Here is a 14,867-nt window from a genome sequence, read left to right as displayed (position 1 = left end):
TTTCCCCAATGACTCAGCGAATTTGTTCACAAAGGTCATTTCTATATAAAGTCAAACATTAACATTTCATCTTGGAACATAAAATAAATTACAGGAAAGGCTGAATTTTCCTGCAAGACAGAACAGTGGGTAATTTCCATTTGATTAAACAAATCAGGTTTGTATTTCAAGTGCTGTTGTAACTTTGTACCAACAGAGGCATCACTCAAAATAGAATTAGTGTCTCTGATCAGTACAAAGCAGTTTATAGGAAAAAACGTGGCTTAACTTGGACTATTGTGAATAGTTATTGCATTTCAAAAGATGTTGTCATTTTACTTACCAGTTAAATCAAGTTCCAAAGCATAGTAATCTATTCCCATAGAATGAAAAAGTTCTTTCACCTGTAACAAACCAGAGTACTACCATTAGAGATTTACTGTAAACACAAGGACACAGCATTTTTACAAGTCAAAGATTTGATATTTAGATGCAGTTTAGGGCCAAGATCTGAGACTTAACATGATTATATAGATATAAGTATTTAAAGACACTGAGTTATGCAGCTATCAAGTTATTACTTCCAAGTTAATTTTCAGAAGCAGTCACTTTGCTGTCTTGTGATTCACCACAGGTGTAACATTCACACTATAAATGAGGACGTGATTATCGCAAGTAGATATGTCTGTCCTAGCTTTACTCTAGCTATTGTGGTTAACAATAGCAGCAAAGCCATGGCAACCCACACCTGACCACATGCCAGCAAGCCAAGTACATGTTCGGGGTTCCTAGAAAACTTGTCCTGAGGTTATTAGCCTACACTGAAGTTGTAGCTGCACTAGCGAGAGTAAAGAAATACCTGTGTTACAATAACATCTTCATTTTCAGTGCAGAACTACATTTAGACTAGAGCTTTGTTAACAAGGATTGCTGTGGTCAAGTGTTTTGTGATCTCTGTTGCCCTGTAAGCATTCGTTCCTCTCCTTTCAAAGATCCTGGAAGTATCTGACAGCTGAGTGAGCTGCTCCATTTGGGGAACAAAGGCTAGGTCTAGACTACAAAGATAAATCGGAAAAAGAAACACAATATGTGGTACACAAATTGAGTATCTTTATCCAATATATTTCCAAAAGAGGCTTTTTCGAAATTTGGCCCATCTACACAGGGCTAAATTTCAGAAAAAAAAAATAAAAATCTCTTTTGGAGCATCCCTTCTTCCTAGTAAAACGAGGTTTACAAGGATGCCAACAAAACGGATCCGCTTTTCCAACATTATTTTCAGAAAAGCAGACGTGTTCCCTGGATGCAGCAGAGACATTCCCAAAGAGCAAATCACTGGAATGCTCCTTTTCTGCTCTGCTAAGAATATAGTGGCAGGCAGACGGCTGTGCAACTTTGACATCCTTCAGCACGGAGAGCTAACAGCTACGAGGGAATTAGCTCTGTCTCCTCACAACTTTGCACTGTGGGATGCTTACCCACACTGCTTTTCTCTATCTGTTGACAAGGTGCTAACAGTGTGGCCATGAAACAGGAAGCAGAAAAACTGGTTTGACCATTTTTTACTTTTGCATATTAACAGCACTTTCATTGCCAAACCTTCTCAGTATAGAGATAGCCTAGGTAATCTCGCCACCTCAACAGGACTCAGACTTTGATATCCAACATGATATCTCCCAGGCTTCTCCTGAAGGAGATCAGAGAACTTTATCTACAGAAAGCTTAATAGCAGATATTCTGCTTACTTCTGACAATATAAGAGGGTAAAAGAACAAAAACATCAAAGTGGTAGAGGTAGAGGATAGAAAACCCAAGGGTTGTTTATTTAGTAAATACACACATATGGCCTAAGAATCTCTGGGGATGGATTACAGTTTTACGAAGAAGCTATTAAGTAGCACAATTAGGTTAAAATCCAGAGGTGCACTTAGGGATATAAGGGAGTAGTCAACTACCGAATAAGCCTATGCTTATTGGGTAGTCGAGTCAACTACTCATACTCCCCTCCTCTTTGCTGCTTCTGTACCATAGGCAGAAAAGGGGTGGTGATGGGGAGGGAGAGAGCTGGTTTAGAAACCGGTTCCCCGCAGCACCATCTCTGTGGTGCTGCTCATCCTCCCGCTTCTGCTACCTCTATTAGGAGGCAGCGGGAAAGGGAAGGGCAGGAGCTGCTGCTGTGAAGCAGCCCTTGTCCGCAGGGAGCCGGGATCCTCCGCAGACAAGACTTGCTTCACGGCAGCAGCCTCTGTGCACAGGGGATCTGGGACCAACTCCCCGCTGAGACCTGGGTGCACAGAGCCAGCTGGGCAGGCAGCCCAAGACAGTCCCAGCTCACTCTAGGTGCAGGACCAAACCCCACTTCCCCCACTGCCTTTTAAATTGCAGAGCTGCAGCAGGGTTTGGTCCCACACCCAGTGCGACCCAGGACTGAGCCAGGCTGCCTATGTACTACTTGCTTAGCTAAATACCTACCTCTTAACATCCCTGGTTGCAGTTTCATCATTTAACTGTACAGCAAATTACTAGATCAATGGCTGAAACCCATGCCAGGATTAGGAATGTGTTTACCATCTGTCTCAATCCTCAGACTTTGAAGTGACCCTCAGAATAAGGGACTTAAAAAAAAAAAAAAAAAAAAAAAGCCTGTTCAGTAAAGAAAATTAAAGCATGCAAATAGCCTGGAACTTCTTATAATGAAAATGAGCAGTGACTGAGTACTAAAACCATACCTTATGGAGAAAACGCTAGCTTTCATGTGAGACGTGATCATGTCAAGCACAAAGATGTGCAGCTCGCAACCAGGAAGACTTGCTGAGCGCTTAATAGAGACTATGCAATAACAAAGCAGGACAACTTTAAAAACAAAAACGAGGCCAGCTATGGGATGTCTTGCACAATGCTGAACATCTGAGAGGTATATAATATACCCTACTCGTCCTCCCATCTGGCTACCCAAGGAATAATTGCAGACTCTTGGTCTAAACGGACACCAAAAATTAATACTTTATCAATAAAAAAAAAAATCAATGAAATGTCTACATTGGCTGCAATTTTATAAATATTGCTGTCAAACATAACTAATGCTAAACCTAGCACATGTTCATGTTTGACAGATTTTAACCTTCCTCTTTTGCTTCCTGTGAAGTAAGGGCTTTGGTTTTAGATTTAACCCCTCATTCTTGTCTCCCAAGAAAAAAAATCCAACTGTCAAAATTAGTGCCAAGTTTTAAAAGTAAGAATATTAGTCAGTAGTGTGTCAAAGAGCTCAAGTGCAAGTAAAGTCAATTCAATCCTGTCACCAGTTTTACAGGTGGAAGTTTTAAGACTAGCACGGACCATCTGATACCACTATGTAGCTACTTGAGCCCCTGCAGACACCAAAGTTCAGTGTCACCCTCAGTGCTTAGTAAGAATTAAGTCTGTAAATCTTTAAAAATTAGTGGAGATACCCTTTCTAGATCAAGGGTAGGCAAAGACCTCTCAGCAGGCTGGATGTGGCCTGCCTTGGGCTTTGATTTGGCCTGCGAGGCAATTACAGACCCTGGGTGGGGAGGGCGGGAGGGAGGGGGCAGGAGAAGGGTAAAGGGGGGGAAGGGAAGGGAAGGAACTCAGCCCCACCCCATCACTCCCCATGATACCACTGGAGGAGGTGTCAGTGCTGGGGCTGAGGCTCCTCAGCAGTAGCGGTGCCTCCAGGGCTGGCTCCAGGCCACATGCCTCTGGGACTGGCTCCAAACTGCATGGTCGCAGCGCCTCTGGGGGTGGCCTGTGACCGCAGTGCCTCGGGGCCAGCCCTGGATCATGTGGCCACAGCAGCGGTGTCTTTGGCTTCCAGGACCACATGGCTGCGGCAACGGGGCCTCCCTCCAGCACCTTGTGGCTGCAGCCGTTGCTGCAAGAGAGCACGAAGCCAGGTAAGGTTTCCCCTCATTTCCAGACACCTCCCCCAATCCCTTCACTCATCCCCCCCCCCCAAGACCCCGCATCCCCAGCTTGCTGTGACACCCTCCCTTGCTCTTGCACCCTCTCTCCTGGCCACATACGGCACTCTCCCTTGTTCCTGCTTCCTCTACCTAGCCAGACACCCTACTCCCAGCCTGCTTCTGCATCCCTGCTCCCTCCCAAAGCCTGCACCCCACTCCTACCCTATTTGCTGGCAGCCCTGTCTCACTCACTATACCCTTCATTTTTGTCCCTCAGAGCCTAAGAAAGTTCCATAAAATCCACTAACTCCAGAAAAGTAAATCTGATCTATGGGAAGCCCTGAACTTCAGTTTCCCCCTTCCCTTCGTGATGTTGGGGCACCAGAGGAGTGAGGTATCTCAGTTGGGGACACATCAGTGAGTGTTGGGGGGGGAGGGGTTGGAGGAGTTTTTTTGCTTCTCACTTGTGTGGTCCCCAACTGATTTCTTTGTGGGTCAGTGACCTCAGACCCAAAAAGGGTTCCCATCCCTCCCATAAATAAAGAAAACATTGAAACTTTGTGTTGGACATAATATTTTACTTCATTTAAAATGAAGTTTGATAAACTAACATGAGAAAATTAAAACATTTAATCTATTTCATAATTTAAAATTAAACTGTTCTTACTAGATGCAGCTGGTTCAGAAAATAAGGTCACTGTACTCAGCAGGGTAGTTCTCAGCCCTGCCCCTTCTGCCCATGGACACTTCCAATATTTGTGAAGTGGCTCCCCTTCCAAAATTATTGCTCACCCCCTGTTCTAGATGTAATTATGAGTATCAGATTATGCTTTAGACTTGAATGCTAATGTGAAACTCTTTGACTTAAAAAGTTCAAAATAATTTCTCTAAAATAATGCAATTGCAATTTCATGTTTGGTTCAATTTTCAACCAAAACTTAACTCCTAGAAAAAAGGGGATACTTTATCCAGTTTTCTTTGATAAGTAGACTTCTAAAGACTTAGTCACATGAAACTGAAATGCAGGGATACTAATATTTTAATCCTATATTGGTGGGATGATTAACAAAGCCTCTTTCAATAGACATTACAAAAAGATTTTTAAATGTAACAAGAAAGTCAGTTCTGGAAATTATACGGCTTAATCACCTAGAAATGCAAGTGCTGTTACTGGGCTTAAAATGAATTCATTACAAGACTGAATCAAATAATTTACTTTTTAAGAAAAGATAAATTCTGATTTCACATGCAGTCTTTAAACCCCACCCCCAACAAGCAGTAATGCAGGCATTTGCTGTGTTTTAAGATATTTAGTAGGGCTGTTAATTAAGTGCACTGCTAAACAACAGAAACCAACTGAAATTAAATTTTGATTTTTTTCTACATTTTCAATTACATTGATTTCAAGTATCACACAATACAAAGTGTACAGTGCTCACTTTATTATTACAAATATTTGCTTTGTAAAAATGAAAAAAGTATTTCTCAATTCACCTCTTACAATTACTGTAGTGCAACTGCTTTATTGTGAAAGTGCAACTTAAAAATGCAGATTTTTGTGTTATATAACTGCACTCAAAAATAGAATATAAAATCTCAGTGCCTACAAGACCGCTCAGTCCTAATTCTTGTGTGGTCAACCACTCAGACAAACAAGTTTGTTTACATTTATGGGAGACAATGCTGTCCACTTGTTATTTACAATGTCTCCTGAAAATGAGACCAGGCATTTGCATGGCACTTTTGTAGCTGGCATAACAAGATATTTGTGCCAAATATACTAAACATTTGTATATGCCTTCATGCTTCAGCCACCATTCCAGAGGACATGCTTCCATGCTGGTGATGTTTGTTACTAAAACAATACGTTAATTAAATTTGTGACTAAATTCCTTAGAAGAGAATTGTATCTCACCTGCTGTTTTGCCTGAATTCTGCCATGTATTTCATGTTACAGCAGTCTCACATGACCCAGCACATTTTGTTCATTTTAAGAACACTTTCAATGCAGATCTGATCAAAGTCAAAGAGGATGTCAATATGAGGTTTCCAATGATAGCTACAGCACTGGATCCAAGGTTTAAAAATCTGAAGTGCCATCCAAAATCTGGGTGGGAAGAGGTGTGGAGCATGCTCTCAGAAGTCTTAAAAGAGCAACACTCTAAAGTGCAAACTACAGGACTTGAACCACCAAAAAAGAAATTCAACATTCTGCTGATGGCATCTGACTCAGATGATGAAAATGAACGTTGTTAGTGTGCACTGTTTTGGACTGTTATCAAGCAGAATCTGGCATAAGCATGGATGCATGTTCTTGAATGGTGGTTGAAGCCTGAAGGGACCTAAACATTTAATACATATGGAATATAAGTATCTTGCAATGCTAGCTACTATACTGTCATGTGAACATCTGTTCTCACTTTCTGGTGACACTAAGCAAGAAGTGGGCAGCATTATTGCCTACAAATGTAAACAAACTTGTTTGAGTGCTTGGCAGAACAAGAAATAGGACCCAGTGGACTTGTAGGTACTAAAGTTTTATGGTGTTTTATCTGAGAGCAGTTTTTTTGTACATCACATCACATTTGTAAGTTCAACTCATGATAAAGAGATTGCACTACAGTACTTATTAGGTGAACTGAAAAATACCTCTTCTACTGTACATGTCTCGCTTTATATTTCCATGAGGAAAGATGGTTTAAAAACCAGTATCCCGCGCAAACCAGCTCTAAGGATGTTAAGGAACAAGTATTTTGCTAATTGTTTAGTCCATACCAATTGTATGGACTACACGATTAGTTGATAAGTGGAGGCACTCTGCAGAGCGCCAGCGGGAGTAGTTCCTGGAGCCGGGGAGCCAGGATTGAGCAGTCTTGGCTCACGCGAGCTCCGGGACCACTGCGACTCTGCATTTTAAGCATAAGAAGAGCTGCTGGGCTCTTACTACATTAAAATGCAGCACTGCAGTGCAGGTGGCTCCCAGAACTGGTGCTAACCAGGGCTGGGAAGTCCTGGCTTACGCCACCTCTGAGACTGCTGAGCCTCTGCATTTTAAACTTAGTAAAAGCCTGACAGCAGGGGCAGCAAGGGGGTGGAGTGCGTGTAATCAACAAGATTAACTGATAAGCCCCAAGCTTACTGGTTAATTGTGTAGTCCTCTACATGTTGGCATTCCTCATAATTAGAAACAGTGGCAGTTTACAACAGTAACCCTACTTCTAATCTTGCAAAGTCCTTACAAAAAGTTAATGCTACAAAGCAAGATGTTTGCAGTAGTCATTCCTTCAAAGTCTAACAAATTAGATACTTAAGTCAAGCAAGCTGCTAGATCAAATATGGATATACAGTAGTTCCCCTTAAGTAAAAAACAGTTTCCCTTTATTTTTTAAAATAGTTCATGTTTAACATACTACTATACTTTTTTTGGGGGGGGGGGAGGAGTGGGAAAAGTTCTGATGCTGCCTGATTACTTACTTCAGTTTCAATCGAGGTGTGTGGTACACTTGTTAGTTCATAATTCTGAAGTTCTACCATAGAACAAACAGTTCAAGTGTGGCAGTAGCACAAGGCAAAACTGAACTGTTATACTCCTAGGGTACGTCTAGACTACAAGACTCTGTCAACAGAGCCATGTAAAATAGTTTACTCGGCATAGTCAAAGAAGCAGGGATTTAAATAATCCCCGCTTCATTAAAATAAAAATGGCCACTGCGGTGTGCCGATAATCAGCTGATCTGGCACAGCGCGGCAGTCTAGATGCGGTGCGGTTGACAAGGGAAGCCTTTGTCAACTGCTCTGGTAAACCTCGTTTCATGCGTCTAGACTGCCGCGCTGTGCCGGATCAGCTGATTGTTGGCACAGAGCGGCAGCCATTTTTATTTTAATGAAGCGGGGATTAGTTAAATCCCTGCTTCTTTGACTATGCCGAGTAAACTATTTCACATGGCTCCGTCGATGGAGCCATGTAGTCTAGATGTACCCCTAAAGTACAGCAATGACAGTTCTTTAGGAGAGAGGCAAGAGCAAGAAAAGAGAAAAGTTTTACAATAATTATGCTGGAAAAGACAGGGTAAATTTTTCCTTACACACTTCAGATTTTATTTTAAAAGACTTGTTAACTTGGCCATCTTTATTTTTTTTCAGCCGTTGGGTACTTTTCCTGTAAGTGTTAACAAAACATGGAAGGGGTTAGACTTACTCACAATACAGAAAGAGGACATTTGCAGTTTGTATATTGACTTGCAGCATACAAATATTCAACTGGTGCATTTGTACACAGATAAGAAATCCCTTACAAAAGAAACAAACGGCTAAGGGACAAACACAACTAGTGAGTAGTCAACACCAAGTTTCACATGGAAAGTAATTTGGAACAAAGGCATTATGGTGTGACAATGCACTTTTAAAAACTCCTTCTGGCAGCATTCATTCATTATTTCAACCTGTTTAGCTACTTTAAACCCCACAAGGTGGAGTCAGTTAATAAGCAGTGTCCTAATAAACAGTCTACTGTTTCATAAGTCAATTAGCATTCTGTAAATCTAAATTGAGCTGACCTGACATGCCATTATATACTAGCTGAGGGTATATCGTAAGACTGGATAATCAGCAGTCACCTGAAGTTGTGGTTATTCTGTATATCAAGTTGTTTCTGTGTGGCAGTGAAGCAATTACTAGCATTTAAATGTTTTTCATTTCATCCAGCACACATTTCTCAAAAGGTGGCAAGAATTTAAAATACATAAATATTTACTCTTAACTGCCAGTAACAGCAAGAAAATCAAACCAGGACAACTCAACTTGTACAGCTTTGTTTAAACAGGCATGCATTATCAGAATTAAAAAAAGTCTACATGACTAAGAATTCCATCGGCTCACTTCTGAATAAAAGTCATCTGCACTAAGAAGTGACACTATCTTTGCTTTTCTAAAAAGGCTTTGAATATAATTCCTCAGGGTTTGTTTGTTTTTTTAAAGATTAGGTTCTTCTAGAAATTTCTCAATCTTTCCTAGTCTTCACTAACCTTATCTGTAAGTTTTCCAGTTGACTACTCAACCTACTCTTCCAAGCTGAGCTCTTCTCCCCTTCCTGCCCATCTCATTCCATCCATATCTCTACAACCTAACCAAAACAAGGAGTAAACATGCAATAAATGTCCAAAATCTTTTAATGGAAGAAAAGATGTCAAGCTTGATTTGATAAAACAGTTAATACAGGGGTGTCCAAACTTTTTTCAAAGAGGGCCAGATTTGATGAAGTGAACATGCGTGAGGGCCGACCATTTTGCCTGACATTCTTTGAACCATTAAAATTAAATGCAAATTAACTATTTAGTCACATGGATGACAAATCTAAACAGGTGTTAAATCACTCTGCCTTTCATATCTGAAGGCCAGATGAAAAAAAAATCCAGGAAGCTGAAATATATGTCAGGAACATTGTAAAGTACATTACATATTATTGGTAATAAAGGTTGTCTGTCAACTTTTAAGTTCAAAAAATATGAACAGGAACATAACACCAAGTATACATGTTGTGTCCAAATATATTTATAACTGATTTAGACCAACTGACATTAACTGAGATTTTACAATGTATTCATCTCAATACATATGGATTCGTTGGGGGCCATAAAAGATAGATTTGCCAAATTACCTGTGGGACCATATTAAACCGGAACACGGGCCGCAATTGGCCTGCGGGCCAGACTTTGGACATGCCTGAGTTAATATAACAGTTTAAAGTCTATTGTGTTTCCTGTTCATTCTCATTTTAATTTAAGAGTTTTTTACTTCCTTTTTATTTTGTGTCTAATACAATTCTCCTCCTCTTAGCAAAAACGATTTTCCCCTGTGATGAGTCAGTATTTCTTACTTCTGCTCCTATCTGCTCTCCTGTTTTCCCTTTGACTCTTTTAGTAGATACATTTCCTTGATCTTGTTTGACCTACTCTCTGCCTATCTCTTCCCCTTCTTGCTTGGCCCAAGAGGAAAACACATTAGGAATCCTTATTCCACTCATTTTCCTCAAACATCTTTCCTTGTTCCAGATTTACCACTTGCATATTTCTTGTCATCTTCTCCCACTAAGGACTGGACTACTTTACCACAGGAGATAGATCTAAATTACCAGGGCTTGACAAACCCCAGTGAGAGCTACTCGCCAGACACGCACTGCGCATGCGAAGCACCGGTGAATGGGGCGCATGGAGCGACCGGCTGAAATCTACTCGCCACGGGCTAGTAGATTCAGTGGTTTGTCGAGCCCTGTAAATTACACCGTGTAGCTTAAGTTAATGTACTTAGATCTACTTACAGAAGTGAGGCCACTGCAGTAAGTCAACTGGAGATGCCCTCCGATTGATTCCTGTTGCACTTCTCATTAAGGTGTGAATACTGGAGTCAATGGGTGAGCGGTCAGTAGTCAATTTATTGTGTCTATACTAGACACAATAAATTGATCCCCAATGGATCAGTTTCATTACAGGCCAGATCTACGGGGCAGCACACAAGCACCAAGCCCAGAGCCAACATGCTCCACAGCCTACATGCAGCAGTACTTGTCCTTCTCCTCTTTGGGGTGGTAAGTATAATGCTTCAAGAGCTGGCTGTTTCCGTGGTTAGAGCCCTGCAAATCCATGGAGATCCACTTTATATCTATGTGTATCTGTGGCTCCTTTTTGCAGATACAATATTTTGTACCTGCGCAGGGATCTATCTATGGAGGCAAAAGCCCTGCGTGAGCAGTGGCGGGAAAGAACACTGAGCAGCAACAAAGCTCTAGACAGACTCCATACGCAGATTTGTAGCCATTTCATCTCAACTTAGAATAGCCTTTGCAGCATCAGCAACTGGTGAAGTAATAGGGTAGAAAAGAGTCTCTTAAAAAAGTGACAATACCATTTAACTGGATTCCAATACAGTCCTAAAAATGGCTGCCTACCATTGCAACTAGTATTGCAAATGTTGATAGACCAAATACGACTACTAAGCAGTACAGACAAAGTCAGGCAAATAAACTAGCACCAATTGCTGAATAATTCTTTTGGTGCATCTTTCTAATCCAGAGTCACCAAGAAAAGAGAATCCTCGGTAGAAGAGATTTGTTATACCTATATTTCATATACCACCCTATGATCACTTCATTTGCTAAACTTCTCTGAATGGATGGTTTGAAAAGTTTCCAAAAGTCTAAATAAAGTCTAGCAACAGACTATGGTATTTTCAGAACTTAGAATCTTGATAGCTATCTGAAGTACCTACTACTATATTTTGAGACTACATAATTTATATCACTCCTGTTACATGATGGGATGCTTCTTTCTTGGAACTTACTTAAGGTCCAAATACAACTGTATGTCAACTAGAAAAAAACATGATCATTGGGACTCTTCTTTAGTAGATATCACAAGTCTCCATTTCCCCATCTTCACTACCTCATCTACACCCATGGATCCAAGTTCAGATGAGACAATGGGAATAACTACCAAGGAACCAATTTCAATGTAAAATTTAGAAAAATGTTCTAGCCTATTATTCCAATTTTGCTTTTCCTCCACATAAGATTTTCAAGTCTTAAAAAAGGTTTCACTTCTAAGTGAAAAAGCATATTTGAGACTCAACGAAGCTGTGCATAAATCTGCACCAAGATTCTGCAATTAGGATTTGAGTGGAAGTTGTTTACGATTCATAATATGCAAGGCCTTGTTTGTACCAAAGTACAAATCCTTTTCTGGCCACTGCAATGCTCAGCAACTTTTTTGTTTATTAAAACACTGAGGACAATATTGGCATAATACAGAATTATCATCCAACAACATAAAAGACAAGTCAGTGATAAGCCTGGCTTTCCAACATCATCTCCAAGATGATGGGAAGCTTTAAGCTTGGTACAGAGGCAACAGTTTAGTTTCACTCAGACTGGTTACCAAAGAGATGCCTTCTGCCTGAAAATTTGAGGAACACACCAAGAACACACTGCTGACCTAGAACAGTGGCTGTAAGATTGGCTTAACACAAGAACTAGTGTATTGTGCAGCATCACCCTCCTTCAACCAACTCTCCTGGCACCTCACTGATAGATGGCCTGTTAGCTCCTGTCCATAAAATTAGAGCCCTGTAAATCTGCAGATATCTACTTTATATCTGTGGGTATTTGCACCCACAAACATGGCTAGGGATGTAAATATAAGTTAACTGAATAGTTGATTAATCTCATGAATTCTTATCAGTTACTCAACTATTCTATAGCCCCCAGGGTGGCAGGGCCATCAGCCACTGCAATCTGGCCCCACTCCCCAGGAGCCTCCTGCTACTCTGCGCTGCTGCCTGTGTATCAGAGGTAGCAGTGTAGGGTGCCAGGTGGGAGCTGGTCCCTGAGAGAAGCAGGTTTAGAAACTAGCTCCCTCTCACTGACCGGCTGCCTGGCACCCCACGCTGCTGCCTCCGATACACAAGCAGCAGCATAAAGTAGCATCAGCCCCTATCCAGGGGTAATGTGAGCTCCCAGACCTGACATGAGCCGTACGGAGCTAGGCTGCCTGCCCACCAGCTCCTAATACACTTTAAATGCAGACCTACAGCAAGGGTAGGTCCCAGACCTGGTACAAGCCAGGATGGAGCCAGGGTGCTGGCCTCTCTGCTACAAAATTTACTGGCCGGGGGGGGGGGGGGGGGGGAGGAGGCAGAGGGGGAGGGGGGGAGGGAGAAGAAGAGGGAAAAATGCATGTAGTCTACAGCATTAACCTATGAGCTTTTGCTTTTCAATTAATGGACTACACTATTATTACATTAGATAATGGAGCAAGCAATTAAGGGATTAATCTACAAACATCTGGAAGAAAATAAAAGTTATAGGTAACAGCCAGCATGGATTTGTAAAGAACAAATCATGTCAAACCAATCTAATAGCTTTCTTTGATAGGATAACAAGTCTTGGGGATAAGGGAGAAATGGTGGATGTGGTATACCTAGACTTTAGTAAAGCATTTGATACAGTCTTGCATGAACTTCTTATCAATGAACTAGGCAAATACAACTTAGATGGGGATGCTATAAGGTGGATGCATACCTGTCTGGATAACAGAGTACTTATTAATGGCTCACAATCATGTTGGAAGGGCAAAACAAGTGGGGTTCTGCAGGGGTCTGTTTTGGGAGCAGCTCTGTTCAATATCTTCATCAACAATTTAGATATTGGCATAGCGAATACGCTTATTAAGTTTGCAGATGATACAAAGCTGGGACAGGTTGCAACTGCTTTGGAGAATAGGGTTATAATTTTAAATTATCTGGACAAACTGGAGAAATGGTTTGAGGTTGATAGGATTACGTTTAATAAGAACAAATGCAAAGCACTTCACTTAGGAACAATTAGTTTTACACATACAGAATGGGAAGTGATTGTCTAGGAAGGTGTACTGCTGAAAGGGATTTAGGGGTCATAGTGGAGGATAAGTTAAACATGAATCAACAGTGTGACACTCTTGCAAAAAAAAAAAAGCAGACATGATTCTGGGATGCACTGACAGGAGTGTTGTAAGCAAGACATGTCAAGTAATTTTTCTGCTCTACTCTGTGCTGATTAGGCCTCCACTGGAGGGAGTACTGTGTTCAGTTCTGGGCACCACATTTCAAGAAAGATGTGGGAGAAACTGAAGAAGGTCCAGAGAAGAACAACAAGAATGATTAAAGGTCTAGAGAATATGACCTATAAGGGAAGACTGAAAGATTTGGGCTTGTTCTGTTTGGAAAGGAAAAGACTAAGAGGGGACATGACAGTGGTTTGCAAGTATCTAAAAGGGTGTCACAAGGAGGAAGGAGAAAAATTGTTCTTCTTGGGCTCTGAGGACAGGACAAGAAGCAATGGGCTTAAACTGCAGCAAGGGAGGTTTAGGTTGGACAGTAGGAAAAAGCTTCCTGTCAGGGTGGTGAAACACTGGAATAAGTTGCCTAGGGAGGTTGTGGCATCTCCATCACTGGAGCTATTTAGGAGCAGGTTCTATCATCCATCAGGGATGATCTAGACAACACTGGGTTCTGCCATGAGGGCTGGCGACTGGACTCGATGTCCTCTCAAAGTCCCTTCCACTTCTGGCGCCCTATGACTGTCGGCTCCCCAGTGGAGACAGATGCCCCCACTCATACACACGTCGGATCTGGAAGCCTGCCCCTCCGCAGCTCGTTTTCGCAGACACAGATGCTCTGCCCTGCAATTAGGCCAGACGGGGGCCAGCCCAGGGCTCCCACGAGCCAGCCCGGCCCCAGAGATGAACATTCGCCTCCGGCCCCCACACAACGCTCGGGGAGCTCAGGGCACGAGACACACGCGCTGCGGCGGACGGCGAGTCCCCTCCGGGGCCGCTCGCGGGCGGCCTCCCCTCAGGCGCTGCGCGTGCGCGGGCCGGGCGGCAAGGCCCACCCCAGGCGCCCGCGCGGCCCCTCACCTTGTGGCAGAAGGGGCAGTAGCTCTTGCTGAAGATCGCGATCCGGTGGGAGCCGATCAGCGTCTGGACGCGGAGCCGCAGCGCATCCCAGTCCGGCAGCCGGACCTGGCCCGGGGGAGGCATGGCTGTGCCGCAGGAGGCAGCTCTCGCGCGCTCTCCTCGCGCCAGGCGACGCGCGCAGCAGAAGCCGGCACTCACTCACACCTTAGCCCCGCCTCTTTCCTTCCGGAGAGATCGAGGAGGGGGGGGGGCGTGGGAGGAAGGAGGAGTCTGGAAGAGTCTATTGGAGATGAGGTGGGGATGCGCATTAACATCCGTACAATAGACTGAACCTAGGAGGGAGAATCCTATATCAGTCCCACCCCCGCAAGGAAAACTTGGGACATGCCAAGAAGAGAGGGCAAGCGCATGCGCAGCAGGCACCCGTATGGTGTGGGCAGTGCAGTCGCGATACTGCTTCCTGAGGGTTTGAGCGTTCCAGTGCCGGACCGCAGCGTGAAGGGCTCGATTCCTGGGCACT

At 42.9% G+C, this 14,867-nt stretch overlaps 1 protein-coding gene across 1 annotated transcript in view; it reads right to left on the bottom strand.

The window, feature by feature from the left end:
- The window catches only part of TXNRD3 (thioredoxin reductase 3), a 39,700-nt gene extending 25,120 nt beyond the window's left edge, over positions 1 to 14,580 (bottom strand). Inside the window, exons 1-2 of the mRNA XM_075938781.2 lie at positions 14,348 to 14,580; positions 323 to 383 (exon numbers count right to left, since the gene is read on the bottom strand). Of these exons, the coding sequence (XP_075794896.2) occupies positions 323 to 383; positions 14,348 to 14,470 (184 nt within the window). The 5' untranslated portion in view covers positions 14,471 to 14,580. The remainder of the gene's footprint in view (positions 1 to 322; positions 384 to 14,347) is intronic.
- Between the last annotated feature and the right edge of the window lie 287 nt (positions 14,581 to 14,867).

The sequence above is a fragment of the Pelodiscus sinensis genome, chromosome 11 (assembly GCF_052426305.1).
Source record: "Pelodiscus sinensis isolate ZL-2025 chromosome 11, ASM5242630v1, whole genome shotgun sequence".
Taxonomy (NCBI): Eukaryota; Metazoa; Chordata; order Testudines; family Trionychidae; genus Pelodiscus; species Pelodiscus sinensis.
Note: the sequence above shows the minus strand (reverse complement) of the source record. Positions and strands in the feature narration are given on the sequence as shown.